We start from the raw sequence: 19088 nt of genomic DNA on the forward strand, positions 1-19088 counted from the left end.
ATCCTAAGATAACAGATGTGCGATCTCACTGGGTCTTACTTTGTCCACAGTTGTTCTGGCATAGGCACAGGTGATGTGGCAAAAAGTGCCTCTTATCAAATATTCTTTATAATACACCCCTGCTGAGTTTGCTACCACTGATAGAATAATCTCACCAACAGTTACATACTTGCAACTTGAAGACCTCAGTTATTTCACTTGAGTTGCAGATTTTTAGTTCATTTCAGCAAGCAAAAGGCATTTGAAAGCAAATATTTTCTATGCTTAGATGCACTGTTTTAACATCAGTGTTGGCCAGTATTGGGTATTTGAAAGACATCAGCCATGGGCAAATAATGTGGGCACAAACAAATGTCAATAGCAGATCTTTTTTTTTTTTTTTCCAAATCAATTCAATGCTGACATTCAGCACAGCTAACAGCAGAGATTTATTATTTAGCAAAAAGACGTAACTGGTCGGACCAAACACTGATCTGTTTTCGTTGTCAAACAACATTCCAAAAACACCATCCTTTAAAAGAGTGGTTCTCAACCCTCAAGGGGGTCCCGAGAAACTGAGAGGGGGTCACACTCTCACTGTCTCTCTAATGTTTAAAGTATTTCTTTGTGCCACTTTTTACCCCCTTTTCCTGCACAGTTTTGCCCCTATTACTTTCCACTTTTCATCAATTTTGCACAATTTGTGCCATTTTTTGCTTACGATTACCCATTTTTGGCACTTTACACCAAATTTTGTTTTTAAACAAAGGGGTGCAAATTGTTTTCATCACTTTATCCCAACAATTATTTTGACACTTTCAACACTTTTTTGACACTTCAATCCCATTTCCGCCACTTCTTAATCCAATTTCCCCACCTTTTACGCCCATTTCTTCCACTTTTAAGACATTATTGTCATTTTAAACTTTCTACCACTTTCTCTTGCCAATTTTTTTTTTCCAATTTTAACCACATTTCACAATTTGATATGCCCATTTTTGCCAGTTTAACCCATTTCTTCCCCCTTTTAATCCCATTTCACCACACTTTCTGCACATTTCTACCACTCTTAAGACTTTTTTGTCACTTTTAAACCCTTTCCACCTCTTTTTATTTCCATTTTTTCAACTATTACCCATAATTGCCACATATATCTATTTTTTGCCACTTTTAACCCATTTCTGATTCTTTTAAAGTCCCATTTCACCAACTTTTCCTGCCAATTTTTGGCCATTCTTAACCTATTTTAGCAATTTTTAACCCATTTCAAGTCTGTTTTTACAAAAAGGGATTTACATTTTAAGATGGCTATACAGTACAGCACAAATGAATAAAAACAATATTTGTTGCTTTGATAAGAGTGGTTATTATTCAGGTTATCAATAAATAAATATGGTTATCACAGATTAATTTTACAATGGACCATGATTTTGCTGACTCCATGGGCCCCCAGTTTGGCCGAACCCCTGAAAGCTCTCCCATTTATCCCCCCTTATGGGCGACCTTGTCTGCACATACTTTTGAACGTGCGTGGCTGTGTTCAACCACCTTCAGGTACAGTGGGGGTTCCTGGTATATTGCACCTTTATTTTGGGGGTTCGTGGGCTGAAAAGTTTGAGAAGCCCTGTTTTAAAGCATTTTTCATGTGGAGAAGGCAGCCATTTTTGCCAAGAATTTTCTTTATTGCTTATTTTATTTTATTGCCCCAGTGTCAGATTTAAACTATCATCCAGTGTATAAATGAAGGTTAAGGAACTTACACAAGGCAGAATTTTTCTATATTAGCCTTCAATTACTGTGCTGTTAACAGTGCTTTAAAATTCGATTATACAACATGTCTCACATGCCAGCTTGTCCTGATTAAAATGCCGCCCCTGTTGGGACGTCTGGAGGACGATTGTGGCAGAAAGACAGTGACGGCTCTTCCCTCTCTGTTATAAATTGATGCCAGGTCCTGACAAGGCAGACAGCAGCCTGGACATTTCTGTCTCCTCCTCAGGCTTGTGAGAGAATTAAGGATGAGGAAGAACAAAATGACAGTACAGTTGTTTACCTGTAGTGTTTGTCCTTCATTCTCAGTCTCAGGTGCATTGAAATAGACGCTTCATACATCTCCCATTTAACATCTCTGTAGCTGAGGAGAGCTTGTGTGCAGATCTGGCTCTTTATTTTTAGCCTTCTTTTCATTAGCATCACTTAGCTGAAGGAAAGCATATTTCAACAGTGCTTCATTAGCATTAACACTTAAACTTACACACCTTTGCATCAGCTCTTTTGAAGGTGACTATGAAAATAATGCCCCCAGATTCATGACTTTTAAGCAACATTTTTTGGCCATCACAATGAAATGTCAACAATGTCTGATTATAAAAGCCAGAAAAAAATCACCAGAAGCTGTCACAGAGAAATTAGGATTCAGACGATGCCAGGTAGAGGAAATTCATTGAGAAGGATGACATTAAATCTTGCTTTGTTGGCCTGACACGAGAGAGATGTAAACCCCATTTGTCATTTTCTGGTCGTGATTGCTGGAACTTTGCACAACCCTGAGACATCCCTCTTCAATTAAATCTGAGATGAACTTTCTGGAAGCAAATGCCAAAACAAATGCGAGTTCCAAATGAGTTCACTTTCTTCCTTTTTGTGATTCACTGCAGGTTTTTTTCCCCTTTAAACCTGCAAATTAAAAAGTCAAAAGTTGGCGATAAAAAGATTCAAAGTGTTAAGTTTCTGTGAGGAACTTTCCATTTGTTTGTCCATTTCCATTTGTGTCGATTTTGGTGTCTCTTCCAAACAAAGTGGTTCCTCTCTTTATTTTTTAGATAAAAATTCTCCCTCTGTAAGGGCTGTTTTAACAGTGCGCTGTAACTAATATGCCATATACACAGAGGCAGAGCTTTTAGGCTTTGAAGAAACAAAATAAAACTTTTCCCCCACAAAAATTAATACTTTAAAAGTCAGTCTGATAGTTTGAAGATTGATAGTTTGATGAGTGAAAATGGTGCATACCCACTTACCACAGAGCACCACAGTTACCTGCTTTTAGCACTATGTCACTTTGGCCTTTGGAGGCCACCTATGGTACATTACATATTTCTATTAAATTGACATTGCTCTGTAGAAATCTGTTTTCACATTTGACATGAAACCTTTTTTTTTTAACCTTTTTTTTTTTTTTTTTTTTAAAAAAAGCTTAATTATATTGACCATGATTGATTTATAAAATCAATAAAAGGTAAAAACTTTTTATAGGCACTGTATGCTGCAGTGACAATGTTAAACTTCTGCACAGTAAGTACTTATTCTAATCTGCCCCAGTGCTTGTACGGTTAAAATCTGTTAGCAGAGGTTGCATCTCTGCAGGTTTTAGAGTTTTGTGACAGTAAGTTAAGCTGTATCATTGTCATTGTTGTTTCATGGTTTGAAGCTTTAATGACAACAGGAAATCATCTAATCCAAAGTTAGGTCAAAGGTTTGCACACAAATAAATTAACCCAATTTACAACAAAACGTTCTTTCCTTCTCCTTGCGGCGATGCTAGCACTATTTTGCAAAATGCATTTACAATGACAGACCTTCAGTGGGCGCCACGACGCACGGAACCAAATTTAATAGTGTTGCTTTAAAATCGTTATATGAAAATAGTTTTATTATAATTGTGTGAATACCTTTAACAATAAAAAATGAATTAGTCATACAAATATGACAATTTTATTACTATTATGTCTTTTTAATCAGCAAAGGACGCTTTTTCTTCTGTTGTGTGATGTCGGTGCGGAGGCAGTATCATTTATCACGGTCACTTTTGTACAACAGGAAACGAGCACTTTTGAACTAGTAACTTTCCTGGCCTATACACTGCCAACCCAGCAATAAAACGACTCTAAAGGACACATGAGAGTGCTGACTTTTCAGTTTTTTTCATAAATCCTTTTTGGTTGTGGAACTTAAGAGGTTTGATAGTGCTCCTTTCTCTGCCTTTGTTATGAACTAGTTACTGCACCAAAAATTTAGAACATATTTTATATTCATGAAAAAGGTATATTTTTTACATTTGTCGTCAGAGAATGAAAATAAAATCCTTGTATTTACTCCTAAACTGACTTTATTCTAAGGAAGCTTAGTGTAAGTTCTAATGGGAAGACTGTCATTTCCATTCATCCTTTCATTCATTAATAATCACTCACTCTCACGTGCGTCCACTTTTTTCCTGCTCTGGTTATCAGCAGGTATGGGCATCTACTCGCTTAAGCTCTGAGCCAGTCCCTTTCTACAGTGACCTCTCTTGATCCAGTCATCCTGCTGCTGTCGTGTTTCAAAATCTGTCCTCCTCACCTCCACCCCAGCCACCTCCATTATATCTCATTGGAGTTCAGGTTCAGCTCCTCAGAAGTCCATTCCTCATTTTATCCTACTCTTTCCACCACCAGCACCAGTGTCTAGACTCCATGGGGGGGGGGGTATCCTATCCTGCTGTCGGCCTTACTACCCCTTCAAGTGCATGATTACATCACGATAGAGTTTATTCACCAAAGACATTGCACATTTTTAAACGTTTCTAAACTTTTTAAAATGTGTTTTAAAGGGACATATCATGGAAATCCACATTTTAGAATTTTTTTAACACATATTGGCTATTTGGAGCATCTACTGACCCTCAAAACATGAAATCTGATGGTCTGTTTATAATTTGTGCTCACCGTTGGATCAAAATTAATGTCGCCATAATAATACCTGCCACTTATCCCCACCAAGGTTATAATAGTTTGGGATTTTTTATTAGTTCTTATTTTTATTTCGTTTTCCTTTTCTGTGTTAATTTCAGTTTAGTTTCAAGTAGTTTTTACTGTTGGTCTGTTTGTTTAGTTTAGTTTTTATTTTGCAAAAATGCTTAATTTAGTTTAGTTTCCATTAGTTTTAGTGTTGGTTTTAGTTTTTTGTTGTTTTTTTTGTTTTTTTGGGATGCATGCCAGGGCTGAGTGAACATTATACATTTTTAAAGACATATTCAAACAGGCTACTCTTCACTTATCATTTCATTTATCTTAAAAGGATGTTTGAATACAACTCCAGATATAAAACTACCACAGTGTGAAATCTTAACCAATCAATTCAGGCAATTTTACATTCCCCAGACTTGGGTGTAGACTAAACTAAACCTAAGGATATTTTGTCTCTATTTTTATTTTTTTGATTTTTATTGATCCATATTATATTTTGACACAGATGTGTCATTTATACTGCAGGGGGGCTGTGCTAAAAGGCAGAGCGGGGGTATGACATGTCACCTTTAAAAAACCCATTGAGAAAAAACATTAAAAAGCATGTCAGAATAATACTGTGAATCTGGTGTTGTGATATGTTACTGATTGTCAGTTGAGTGTAAATCAAACTTTTTCATAACCAGTAAGAAAGTTCCTTTAAGTAAGAAAGAAGGCAGTTGAAAAAACACACAACAAGCATGATTGTTTAAATGTACAAAGTTGCACAGGTCTTTTTTATCAGTATTTGAAAAATATTCAACAATGAAAGTTAAATCAAACAGTAAGAATAAGTAATAACAATAATTAATATCAGCAATAACTAGACTTAAAATCAGAACTTTTTAGTTATTTTTTTTTTCTTTACTGATACACCTGAGGGAAGCAAATCAAAAGAGAACCCAGAAAAAATAACCACTGAAGTTCAGAGAGAAAAAAAATCACAAAATCAAATCAAGACAAGCTCATACAGGGTTCACTCACTTCATCTGTATGTACAGCACATTCGCTCCACAACTGTGCAGGACAGCGGTGATGAAAAGAACAGTGATGAAAATGAAAACTCGGCTCTGCAGTCGGCTCTCGGGCTTACAGCCTTTAACATCAGTATTGGCAGCTGTATGGATTCACATGTAAAAGGCAGAGAAAGTACAACAGAAGCAGGAAAACTCATTTGAAGTCGGCTCGGAAATGTGGTCTTTTTCCTTTTGTGTGTGTGATACAGCCACAGAACTGACAGAACATTTGTCACGTTGACTTTAAAGGCTGAGAGGACTGAGAAAACATCGCCCTATTCACAAAATAACCCAAGCATACAGAGGAAACACAACCCAACTTCAGTTTTTTAAACAAATGGTCCCTGGATGCATAAGACACTGTCACTTTCCTGACACCTCCTCACTTGAAAAAATTCATTCAAGCTTGTTTCAGTAAGAAACATGACATCAACGTTAGTTTGGAGGTGGCTTCGAGGATCACATTTCATGTTTGTCTGTACATTAATCAATACTCATTACAATTCAACCCTTTTAGAAATTTTACCTTCAGTCAAATCTCACCAGAAACACATTAGTGGAAAAAAAGAGGGAAATAGAAATGCAAAGAAACCTTTGGTCAAAGAGTGTACTCACAAAGGAAAAAATGCCATGACAAGAAAGAAGGAAATCATTCATCACCAAAGATTAACAAAACGATGAACTCAAAGAGCAAAACTCAAGTGGTTTTCTATACGTTTCTCTCTCTTTCTAACAATATGGCCCGTAGTTCAACCTTCCTCCCGTACATTTGGGTCTGCAAGTTATACTGGTTTCCTCACAGAGGAAAGAAGGAAAGAAAAAGGTGCTCTTTTCATGAAAGTCATGTTTGTCTTGATTGTCCACAAAAAAGAAGTGCCAGCAGGAAGTAAAACCCGGCGAAAGGATATACAATCACAGCGTAAAACGACAACATCCTTTACTGGAAAGGAATTTGAGAGTCCATAACAAGCTCCTGAAGAGACTCTGAACCTGCATTAAAATTGGTGTTTGCGATATTTGTGTGACTCTGTGTTTGCACCTGAACTGTGCAAAAAGTCTCTGTGTTCGGTCTTATTCAGAGACCGTCTTGTCCTGTGTGATTTCATCCTGCAGGCAGCTCGTACGGACGATGGGCAGCGGATGGGCCTCTGTGTTGAAGACCCAGTCCTCAAGAGGGAGGAGGTCGTCATCGGAGAAGAGCAGGTACAGATACCTGAGGGAACAGGAAAACATTTATTTGTCAAAACCTAGACTTACTGTAAGCATCTTTTTTTGGTTTCTGAGTATCAGTTCTATCACAGGACACTTAATGGGAAACTTTTTTGGTATCACTGGAAAAAGCAAGATTGTTTAGGCTCATTTATGTGCAGCCCAACTCCACTTGTCACTTTTTGTCTTGAGCTAAAGAGTTTTTTAATTAAATGAGCAAGGACACAAAGGTTTAATCCCTAGACACTAAACCCCGTTTTCTTTAAATGCAGGATTATGAAATAAAGAGGAAGAAAAACTGTCAAAAATGTTATTGCCAGCAGTGTAGCAATCGCTTGGAAAACATAAAATATCATAGTTGTGGCTGCCCTTGCAGTCATGGCATCATGCCAGTGCATACTGGTATATGGTATACTGGTATATTGGCTGCCCCGCAACATAGCGCACAGCAAACTTTATGGATGAAAAATAATAGCCATACTGTGCAGAACTTTTAGACATGTTCGGGCCAAAAATTGAGGCATAGTTGTGGCAAGTATTCTGCCTTGGGCACCACCAGGTGGGAAGAAGGACTGACACAACCCTGGCCGTGGGGCATGGGAAAATAATCCTTTGATAAAAAACAGAGTCCACACCTTTAGGGTGGAATAAGGTGGATATGGTGAGTAAGCTCTGCCTAGGCTATCATCTGGGCAGGTCGTAGGGTTGCCGCGCTGCAGGTGTTCCAAGGGCCTGAAAACCACCGGTGGTCTCCAGGTGTGAAGGGGCCTGGACTAAAGAAATGCCTTTGAGCTTGACTGCGAAGTGACACATAATGTGTCAACATGTGTCAAGCTTGACTCTGCCCCTCCCACCCCCAATATTTATATCAGCATCAGCAAAAATTATTTTATAAATATTGGCATATGGCAGGGGTCTCCAAACAATCATCCAATGGTCAAAGCTGCCCACACTCTAAAAATGAAATGAAAAATGTCCCACATTAGAACATAAAGCTTGTGCTTTACTGTAGTGTACTTCTTAGCTTCAGCACTAGCTAATGCTACCATGCTAATTCTGTAAACAAACATTTTGCAAGAATAATTTTTTTGAGTATGTTTTATATCATGACAAAACTGGGACAATTTCTCATTCTCATTCTGACCAGGCAAACCAGGGCTCCCCTGAAATCTAATTAGCCACCTTAAAATCCTTGAAATGACTGGCTATTTGCCTCGTCAGTCATTAACTGGACATTATTTAAGCATATCCAATCTAAAATCACATAACACCTTACCTCAATTATACTGGATTTACTAACTTTAATATCATAAAGGTGAGGTGAGGAAAGTGGCCCCACCATCCTTATGGTTTCCTGTATGTAGCCTGCAGTGGAAAAAGTTTGGCACCCCTGGCATATGGGATATTGGCAGAAATTGCATACCCTGCATTTCTAGTCAAAATTTGAAAAATCCAAAGCCAATCGTTAGCATCACAGAGTTTCTTCACTGTACTGTTATAGTTCAGCTGTCTTTTACAACAGCCACTCTCTACATCGCCACAGTTGATGCCATAAAAGCGATAATTAGTGTCTAATTTTGGAAACGTATTAAGAAACATCTGTGACTTTAGACACGTTTGACAGAAACTCAGATTGAACTCTGTTGCTATCAGCAGCAGAAAGAGCAGCTGATATGTAGCACTTCTGACTGTTGCATTCAGCTCTTAAAGGGATAAAATAAGCAGTTTTAGTGATTTTAAAAGTTAAGGGACTGTTATTGCCAAGCTGTCAGGGTCAGAAACTTGATCATAACTTTGTGAGTCTAGCTGAGAAGAACCAACAAAGCAGCATCAATTAAGCTGAGTGATTTATATCTTTCATTTTGATGGTGTTATCCTTACTAAAACCTAGAATCTATATTTGTTTTAGTAGAGGTTGTGCTATTGCATACACTTCAGCTTGGCTCTGCTGCTTTCAAAACTTTGAATGAAGGGAGGAATTCTGTGAGGAATTCGGACATTTTTTTTTTATTTAAAAGGATTTTTTTTTTTAAATGAACCAATTTTTAAATAAAACTACCGTTACTCTTTAAACACTCAAACAGAACACACAAGAAGGCTTTACAAACTGAATCTAGTATTGCTAAATTATTTGCAAGTTAAGATTCTTCTGTTGTGATTTGTCTCTTTATTGAGGGGATCTACATCTAGTGTTACACAGTTAAGGCAGTGGGCCAGTATGTTTGGTGATTCTAATGATGTCTGATTCCTCTGCACCCTGAAACAGAGGCTCTCTACCATCACTAGCTCTAATACAACTTGGCTTCCAGGAACTGTTTGGGTTACTTCATGACTCAGGAATGAGGGAGGGAAAATTGATGTGACTAACTGCACACCATCTACTCCGGTTCTCTGTTTCTTTTACATACTGCATGCAAAGTGTTACGAAACCACCTCAGATGACTCCTCAAGACCGGAGAGGAGATGAATCACCGGCACTCAGAATGGACCCTGCATTACTCTCTATTTCCATGATGGTTTACTCACGCAGATTGTAAAATGCCATCTGTTTCAGGGAGATGTGGTGAGAAATAAAGGACCTACTTGAGTGTCTCTGAGAGGAAGAAGCTCTGCTGCATGTTATCGTGGCTGTCTGTCGTGGTATAAACATCACGGATCCCAGAGAAGCCAGACTCCACTCTGCAGTGCTGCTCCAAGGCCTGTGAGGAAGAGAGACAAGGTGAACATATGAATTAGCACCTGCAAAAAACAAGGTCAATACACTATATCAATCAGACCTTTTGCCACAGGGGTATAAAATCAAGTTCCTAGCAAAGATTGTTATACTAAATGTCTTTTTCTGTGGAGCTCAGTGACTTCAAGCTGATGGATGCCACCTTTGCAATAAGATGGTTAGTAAAACTTCATTTTAGCTGGATATTCTACAGTCCCCTTTAAGTGATATTAGAAAGTGGAAGCATTTACGAACGACAGCAACTAAGCCATGAAGCAGAAGACCACATAAAATCAAGAGCGGTCAACATCTGCTAAGGTGCATGGTGTGTTTAAGTTGCCAACACTGCTGATTCTTCAGCTAAAGAGTTCTGAACTTTTACTGGCATTAAGCATGAAATCTGTGCTGCGAGAGCTTTATGTTTGGGATGCCATTCTCGAGCAGCTTCATGCAAGCCTCACATCACCAAGTCCAGTGCCCAGCGCCGGATGGAGTGGTGTAAAGCACACCAACACTGGACTGTGAAGCAGTGGAAGTGTGTTCTGTGGAGTGACAAACCACGCTCCTCTGTTTGGCAGTCAGAAGGATGAGTCTGTTTGTCAGATGCCAGGAAAAAAATTACCTGCCTGACTGCACTGTGAAATTTGGGAGAGGATGGATAATGCTATGTGGCTATTTTTCAGGGTTTGGGCTATTGCCCTTATATCCAGTGATGGACAACCTCAATGCCTCAGCATACAATCAAATTTTGGACAATGCTATGCTGCCAGCTTTGTGGCAACAGTTTGGGGAAGGCCCTTTTCTATTCCAACATGACTCTGCCCCAGTGCACAAAGCAAAGACTATAAAGACATGGTCTGATGAGTTCTGTATCGAAGAATTTGACTGCCCTGCACAGAAGAGAAGATTGTGAGCCAGGCCTTCTCTTCCAACATCAGTGCCGAACTTCATAAATGCTCTACAGAATGAATGGGCGTAAATTCTAACAGAAACACTCCAAAGTCTTCTGGAAAATCTTCCAAGAAGAGTGGAAGCTGTAATAGCTGCAAAAGGGGAGTATTTGAATACAATGTTAGCATAGTCTCTATTGGTTTAACAGTCAGGCAGCTGAATACTTCCAGTTGCATGCATGGATTGTCTTGCTATTGATGAGTCCAGTTGGTAAAGCTTTATTTTAATGACAGACGTCTCTAAGGAAATCACAGCACATATTAGAAAGAGACCATAAGCTACTTCTAGGATACATTATGGTTTAGAAAGAGAAAATCCCACCACAGCAGAGTTACTGTACATCCACAGAAAGAGGAAATGATGAGGGATGTCAAGGTTTCAGCCACAAACACAATTGAAGCCGAGCAAAGCTCTGTCTGACAGGGGCTAATGGAGAGTGGCTGAGCTAGCCAGGCGGATTAGCACACTATTACCCCCGCTACAAAGGCCTGGTTTATACATGCTAATTAACAAAGACCCAGACGTGTTAATGCTTGATGTTAACTAAGAGATGCGTCGTGCTCTGCTTTCAACCTTTGTGCCCGATAATTAAAGGCCCGTCAAACTCGTCAGCCTGATCTCTCCTCTTCTGTGTGCACTAAATTAATGCTAAATCTATCATGCCAGCCCTCTGCAGTTTACTATAGCTAATGTCCTGTCTGATGCCACATTAATAACGGTGCTCCCTGCACAACCTTCACCTTCCGCTCAGGGGATTGCTTGATCTACAAGCTAATGTATAGTGCCACGTGCAGGCGAAGAAGCTGGTTGAGGGTAATTGAGGGTGTTAAAGGGGCTTGACATAATAGGTGAGTACGATTTATAAAATCAGCCAAGCCACTGCCAAGACAGAGTATAGGTTACAAGATTACAAGGTACTATATCTCTGACTTAAATATACCATGAAATTGCTCCTTGGACCTTGTGCCACACTTGCCTGCATAAACGCTATAGTTATCTGATTTTTACAGCTTTAAACAGGGTAGACTTTCACACAGTATTTACAACAGCAGATGGCCTTTGGACTAATAGTTTATACTACATTGCACTTCATTGAGAGATTGATATAGCACCCAAAATTCCAGGTAAACAAGTTTCAAGTCTGATTGTAGTGCTGACATAAAAGTGCTCTATAAATAAAGATTATTATACACAACAGAGGGTGTCAATATTAAGTATTATGGACTGACAAGTAACAATTAATCATAATGTTTAACTCCACCAGCAAATGATATAGAAGTGGTGCCTCCTCATGTCCACACAAATGCATGCTTCTCATTGAAATAATTACAGTCAGTCATGTTTTCTGATTGTAGGGTGGGCACTGATTCTGGGTTGTAGTGTTACATTTAGATTTATTATCTCAGGACAGATTTTAACACAATTTCTGTCTGTAAATAAGTAATGAACACCAAGCCAAAAGATAAGGAAATCATCATCTATGTTACATGTGGCTTATGGCTTGGCTGTTTCACACCACCCAAAACAAATGGTACCAAATGGGTTAACCCCTGTGTTGTCTTAACATATTGTATACTCCCCTTGTCCAAAGGGTCGCCATCACTTAAACCTAAAAGAAATCAGAACTGAAGAACTGATTTTTAAACCCAGAATCTATATTGCGTGAAAGAGGAACCCTAAAGCTTAGGTCACTAATTAGTGGACCGATGGTCCACTGGACCCAAGTGCCATCCAATCCTGACCAGTATTTTCCTGTTTTACCATTCTGACAACCACTACTCTCTCAACCTGTGCAGCTTTTTTTTTTTTTTTTTTTTCTTTTTTGAATTACGGCGATCTATTACTTCCTGCGCAAATTTTCTTGTCTTAGCAGTAGCTACATGTGACGCTACTTGGCCAATCAGATGCTTTACTCAGATGAGGCACTGCCTGCAAAGACGGCAGGTGGGCGAGCAGCCTGCAGCTTCAGAGCTGGTCAGCGAAGTTTCAGAAACACAGCGGAAAAAGTGAGTACAATGTTACTATGTCATTTAGCAGACGCTTTTGACATAGGGGGCTTACATTTGAGAGTAGGTTTAACACAAGCTAAAATCTAGAAAAGATCTTTTCTGCCAGAAACAGCTTGAAACCCATTTGGATGAAGGTGCTGCGATGCAGTGTTAGAGGCAATGCACATGGGGTATAAAGGTATTTTTTATGTTTGTTTTTGATAAACATCAGCAATGAAACAACTAATAATTAACATAAGACCTCTTATCATCACCATCAAATAAATTGTCTTCACCACTAAATAATGACCAATGTGCTAAGTGCTGGATCACTCACAAAGAGCTAGGCACAAAAACCCCAGAGGCAGAGCAGGACAGTGCGAACCAGCAGTAGTTGGGAGACTCATTCTACCACTGGAGACAACAGCAAAGAAAAGTCTAGCAAAGTGCATCGTGCTCTCTGAAGAGCTGGGTCTTTAGCTTTTGCTTGAAAGTACAAAGGGACTCGGCAGATCGAATGGAGTTGGATAATTTGTTCAACCATCGAGAGATAAAAGAGAAGAAGAGTCAGGCTAGTGACTTAGGGGCCTGATGTGATGCACCTTTCGCTGCCAGAGCATAGTGGGTGAGAAGGAGTGTAGACCTGGATAAGGGATTCCAGGCTTTCTTCTTTACACGGGCAGATAGAAACCAAATATGCCTCATATGCTAAAGTAAATCATTACTATGAGTCAAAGCACAGAGACATCTGATCTAAGAAAGTGGAAAATAAATTGCCTTAGAGCCCGATATGAACAATGACACAGTCATTTTCTGACCAACAATGCTCCCTAAAAGTTGTATTGGCTTTAATTTGACATATAAATCCCTTGGTGACTCCAGGACTGTCTGATAAAATCTCATTTAGCTTATTTTTAGAATGACCGATCTTAAAAGCATGTTTGGATAAGTGTCTGCCATACAGAGAAAACTCTCAGTGGTTTACTTTTCAACTTTTTCAGCTGCAACCCCTCCTGTCTACAGCACACAGATTCTGGATAATCCAGCACATATCTAAACAGAGTTGGAGTATCTCACCTCGACAGCCTCCCAGCCCCAGTCTCTGTACTTTGGGTCGTGCGTCAGCCTCCACATGTACATGTAGCTCTCGATGACTTCTGGTCTGAGGATGTAATATCTGTCACTCAGCCTGGTTGCTGTGGCTTCAGCTCCGGCATCAAATCTGAATGCCTCTGGTCCCAGTTTGGTGGCTGAAAGAGAAAATAATAATAAAACAATTTTAATTCCTGCTGACTGACTCTTGCACTGCTTTACAATCCTACATTTAAGTTCCTTTGAAGGGTACTTCATGGATTCTGTTTTCTTGCAAGTAAACAAACAACATCAGAGCGAACAGAAGCTGTTTAATTACTGGTGGTATAAAAATAAAAAGCTTGAGGCAGAAGTTAAATATTTTAGACCTTCCCAGCTGTCCAGATGGTCTGTTGGCTTCTTTTTTCTCTATTTCTCCATGTTCTTCCATTATATCTCTACATTTATTCAACACCCCATGGCGAAGAGATTCTATTCACGATATGGCATAAAGGTATTTATTCTTGCTAAGGTCAGGACAGGAGCATCAGCACAGCAGCATCTTTAATTTAGAAACACTCTGGAAAGTGGAAGTTGTATTACGGCATGCAAGACCAATCTGAAATTTGGTTTCTGCGTCCTCTGCTCTGTCCGCTTGGACTTATTCCTTTTTTCCCCCTCCTTATCATCTGTGATTTAACCAACCAATGTGTAGCCGCTTGGAAAATTGGCCCTTGTTGCAGGAAGCTGGTTCTTTGAGGTCACTGAGGCTTTGTGAGTGGCTGCATCCAATTGGAACAGACAATCATCTTGAAATAAGGAGTGAGAGAGGGAGAGAGAGAGACAGTGGGGCCACCTGGTCAGCTAGTCCATTATGGAGGGAGTGTGAGTGATGGAGCAAGACAAAGAGAAACAAGACAGTATTAGACTGTTAACTGTCTGACATTAACTGACAGGCTTTATTATACACATTATCACTGTTTAAGCAGGGATAACAGGGAATTACGGAAAACACATGACCAAAAGCAGTGTCTGGTGTCCAGATAGACTGTTAAATCTAACAGTCCAGTTAGACTGTTAAATTTTAAGTGCAACTCTAGTTAAAATATAAAATTTACATGTTTTTTACCCGTGAAATTTTCCATTATGTCTTTCACGGATGATTTTGAACAATCATGCCACCAAAAGTAAGCTGATCTGATTGACTACAAGTGGTATTTATGCCACTCGAGGTGGGCCAACGTAAGTGACAAAGAGTGAAAATAATGAAAAGGTGCACACTGAACCAGGAAATCCTCTTCCATTCTGTTCAGAAGTGAAAATTATTGAACTTCAACTTGGTATTTTATTATTTCAGAATGATAATGGCACTTTCAGCACAATCAGATTGAAAAACAAATGAGAACACTGAGGATTTGTTTTAGGTTGAACTGCATCATTTTTGTCCAAAGCATGCAAAGCTTTTTGGCATTTTAATTCAACATCTGTGTTTAATATTGAGGGCTGCACGGCAGCACAGAGGGTTAGCGCAAGAAGGTTCCTGGTTCGCTCCCTGATCAGAGCCTTTTTGTTTGAATGTTCTCCCTGTGCATGTGTGGATTCTCTCCGGGTACTCTGGCTTCCTCCCACCACCAAAAACATGCTCATTAGGTTAATTGGTGACTCTAAATTGGCCGTAGGTGTTAATTTGAGCATTTCTGGTTGTCTGTCTCTATATGCCAGTCCTGTATACAACTGGCAACCAGTCCAGGGTGTACCCTGCCTCTCACCCAATGACGGCTGGGATAGACTCCAGCCCCCCTGTGACCCCAAATGGGATAAGTGGTAAAGAAAATTGATGGATGTTTCATATTGAGTAAAAACATGTGCATACAATTGCTCAATAAGCAATACATTTCTTGAGAAGTGGCCTCCTAGACTGTCCTTTGTTTGGACTTATTCCTGAAAATTTAACGTCTAGTTCCGCCCCAGCTCAGTGAACATGCTGGATATTCCACAGGCAACTGTAAGTGATATTATTAAAAGTGGAAGCATCTAGGAACAGCAGCAACTTAGCCATGCAGTGGAGACCATGTGATGTCAACGGCTGCTAAGGCACATGGTGCATAAAAGTTGCTAACCGTCTGCTGATGCCATAGCTGAAGAGTTCTGAATTTCCACTCACATTAATCTAAGCACACGTTTTGGATACTGGGAGAATTTTACCAGTCTTACGGCATTGTGTCAGCTTTGAAGTCTGGTGGAGGATGTATAATGGTATGGGTCTGTTTTTCAGGATTTGGGCTAGGCTCCTTATCTCCAGTGAAGGATAATCCCAGCTGAAGCTGATTCATGACATGGTTGAAAGTATCCCTCAGTTTCCCCATCATTGCCAAATCTACAAGGTGTCATCGTCAGCCATCTACCTCTAACCTCACAGTGTGGTCAGCCTCTTTATGCCATGATCCTCAGATGGCATCCTCATCCAACACCAGTAGCACCAGTGTCTGCACTCTACAGGGGATAGTTCATCCGCTTGGAGTTCAAGCGCCAAAGAACGTCTGAAAATAATTAAAAATCATGTCGATGTACAACAGATGTTTATCTTAAAATCAGTCCTAACTGAAATGGGTGGATGGAGATTAAATGATTGCATCACATCAAACAATGCTGTGTGCTAAAGTTGCTAAAGACACAGATGATCTTTTATTCCAAAAATATTAAATGTGATTTATTTCACAAGCGTTAGAGCAATACTCTGATTTTTCCTACCCCTCTCTAACTTCCAGAGTCAACACCAGTGGGAAAGGATAAAATATTATTAGAATATCTCAGTGAGAAATTTTAGGAAAAGCAAATAGATTTAACCCTTGTTCCGTGGCTGTAAGAATAACAAATGTACGTGTTATATTTAAGAGTAGAGAATCAGAATTACAATATGTCAGATATTGCACAGCTTAAGTACTTCCCATCATGTTTCAGTGCTCCTATCTCTACTGTTAATTAAAAAGCCCTTGATGTGTAAAGGTGTCATGTACACATTTCTTGTAAACAATGTTCTATGTCCTATGTTAAGACCACCAACACTTGGAGAAAAGTTCTGGTCCTAACCTTAACTATTTCTTAAATATTATCAGCACAACTCCAACATAGCCAGCACAAAAATAAAGCATGTCTATTCTTTAGCTCCATGCCTCAGAGTTCCTCCTCTCCAACACTTCTCATTAAATCTATCTGATTCCTCAACCACCACAGGGATCTTTCCACGCTCTGCTCTCCATTCCTGGCTGCCTGTTTAGAACAAAACAATTCTCTGACTTGTTGATGCCTGTTACACTAATTCAACAGAAAACACAATTGATTTTCCTCCACAAGTTCTCTTAATGAATCGCAGATTGCTTAAAACACAAAGTAGAAGTTAGCTTTAAAGATTTGTTGTGGCTCTTTGGGGAATAGAGTAACAGCCTTTCATGCCAAAGAACATTTTTGGTTCATTTTCTATTACCCAGACAGAGTTTATTAACAGCAATTATGCAGATTGGATCTCCATCTCATCAAGCAGAAAGAGGTTTGGAAGAAATTGGAAACAAGTTTTGCATACTAAGGATTTAAAAAGATTCGTTTAACTGGTTGCAAAGTTGAAATGGACCTCTCAGAACTGACCTCTGTGGGCTTCAGACGGGTCTAGTGGAGCAATATAATGCAGATCCCTTCATAACCCTGTTTATTTTTTTCTAAAATTATTGATTATGAAGGTTGTTAGTTTTTGATGTTGATATTGTCATCAAGACTCTTTGGTTGAAAGAAGAGAGAATTTAACAGGTTGTCATAACATCTGCAGTATACCATATGGATGATAAAAAAAAACAATTTCTCCTCCAAACAACTGTGTTTATGTAAGTTTCTCACCAAGACTGCTACTTTTTTTCTCTTAATGTTTAATTTTTAATGGAGCCAGTAAAGCAAAATGTTAGTTTTAGGGCATTGTCACACCATTAGTTCATTTGCTCTGGTCCAAATCATGCACCAGTTTGTTACACTGCTGCATAATTATGTTAATTTTGATCTGTTTACATTTACATGTGGATCAAAGGAAAATGCTCTCCAATTGGTGGAATATTATATAAATTCAAGATCCATCTCATACAATGTTAAACATTTCAAGATTTTTTTTATTTAACCCTGATGATTACGGCTTACAGCTCACAAAAAATGAAATCTCACAACTGCAATCATGGGGAAGACTGCTGACATGACAGCAGGCAAGAAAGCAATCACTGACACCTTTAGAAGGAGGGTAGGCCACAGAAGGTTTTTGCTGAAAGGGAAGGCTGTTCTCAGAGTGCAGTATAAAAAAATACTCTTATAAAACTGACAATTAGGGAAAAAGTGTGGTAAGAAAAGTAGCACAAGCAATTGGGATGAGCTCAGCCTTCAGAGGATTGTCAAACAAAGTAGATTCAAGAACTTAGGGGAGCTTCACAAAGAGGTGACTGAGGCTGGAGTCAGTGGATCAACTGCAAGTGTCGTGTTCTTAGTGTCGAGCCACTCCTGAACCACAGATGCAGTCATTGTTCTCAACGGGGCTAAGGAGAAGAAGAACTGGACTGTTGCTAAGTGGTCCAAAGTCCAGAGTCAATGCTGTCAGCCTTTTACAAGGAGAATTTAGAGCATTTATGTCTCCATATGCTGAGAAGCTTTGAAGAGATTCTGATTCCTTTTCCAGCAGGACTTGACACCTGCCCAAAGAGAAGCCAAAACTACCGGAAACTGGTTTGCTGACCATGGTGTCACTGTGCTTGATTCACCAGCCAACTGGCCTGACCTGAACCCCATAGACTCAACAATGCAGATGAGCTGCTATCAAAGCAACACTTACAAGTTCAGCTATCCATACTGTCTCGATTCAACAGGAGGAGGTCTACATTTTGATTCTCTGGGATTTGAAGATTAAGGACCCGGCTTCTTAATAAACTGATTGATTACCTAAACTTGGGGCGTGCATTTGAAATCAACCAAAGTGGCTTATCCTGCTACCAGAAGTGTCTGTGGTCACCACAGTTCAGGTAGGAGAGTGATTTCTACTGGCTGATCTGCTGAGATTGAAAAAGAAATGGAAGGTAGGATTAATCCAAATTTAAGCTGTATTTAAAGTTAAAAATAAGAAGTGACAGCCTTAGCCATGCATCGTGACTCTCCCTCCACGGCGCTCTATTGTGCATCCACTCACTCATCCCAACAGTACCAGCTAAGCATTACAAGTCTATTAGCTCTCCACTGTAACTTCTCCCTCTTCCTGCTGTGTCTCTTACATTCCCATTTTCCAGCCCCAGTGTGCTGCTGTGAAGATGGCAAAGATCCAGAGCAGTAGCAGAAGGAGAGCAGTCATGGCATCAGTATTTAAGACGCAGCTAAATAGCAG

General features: G+C 39.5%; 1 protein-coding gene and 1 long non-coding RNA gene across 5 annotated transcripts in view; one reads left to right on the forward strand and one right to left on the reverse strand.

The window, feature by feature from the left end:
* Positions 1 to 5444: 5444 nt before the first annotated feature.
* Positions 5445 to 19088, reverse strand: part of LOC121513594 (mannosyl-oligosaccharide 1,2-alpha-mannosidase IA) — a 359205-nt gene continuing 345561 nt past the window's right edge. For both annotated transcript variants that reach the window (XM_041793427.1, XM_041793428.1), the window contains exons 10-12: positions 13694 to 13866; positions 9548 to 9663; positions 5445 to 6968 (exon numbers count right to left, since the gene is read on the reverse strand). In XM_041793427.1, coding sequence (XP_041649361.1) covers positions 6827 to 6968; positions 9548 to 9663; positions 13694 to 13866 — 431 coding nt within the window. In that variant the 3' untranslated portion in view covers positions 5445 to 6826. The remainder of the gene's footprint in view (positions 6969 to 9547; positions 9664 to 13693; positions 13867 to 19088) is intronic.
* Positions 6869 to 16851, forward strand: LOC121513595. Of its 3 annotated transcripts, XR_005992223.1 has the most exons (4): positions 6869 to 6958; positions 9519 to 9683; positions 12502 to 12634; positions 13618 to 13702. It is a non-coding gene; the product is annotated as an uncharacterized LOC121513595 (long non-coding RNA). The 3 variants fall into 3 exon arrangements; XR_005992222.1 differs by lacking the exons at positions 12502 to 12634; positions 13618 to 13702 and adding an exon at positions 15963 to 16851; XR_005992224.1 differs by lacking the exon at positions 12502 to 12634 and having other exon boundaries at positions 13618 to 13715.

Source organism: Cheilinus undulatus, linkage group 8, assembly GCF_018320785.1.
Source record: "Cheilinus undulatus linkage group 8, ASM1832078v1, whole genome shotgun sequence".
In the NCBI taxonomy this organism is placed as follows: Eukaryota; Metazoa; Chordata; class Actinopteri; order Labriformes; family Labridae; genus Cheilinus; species Cheilinus undulatus.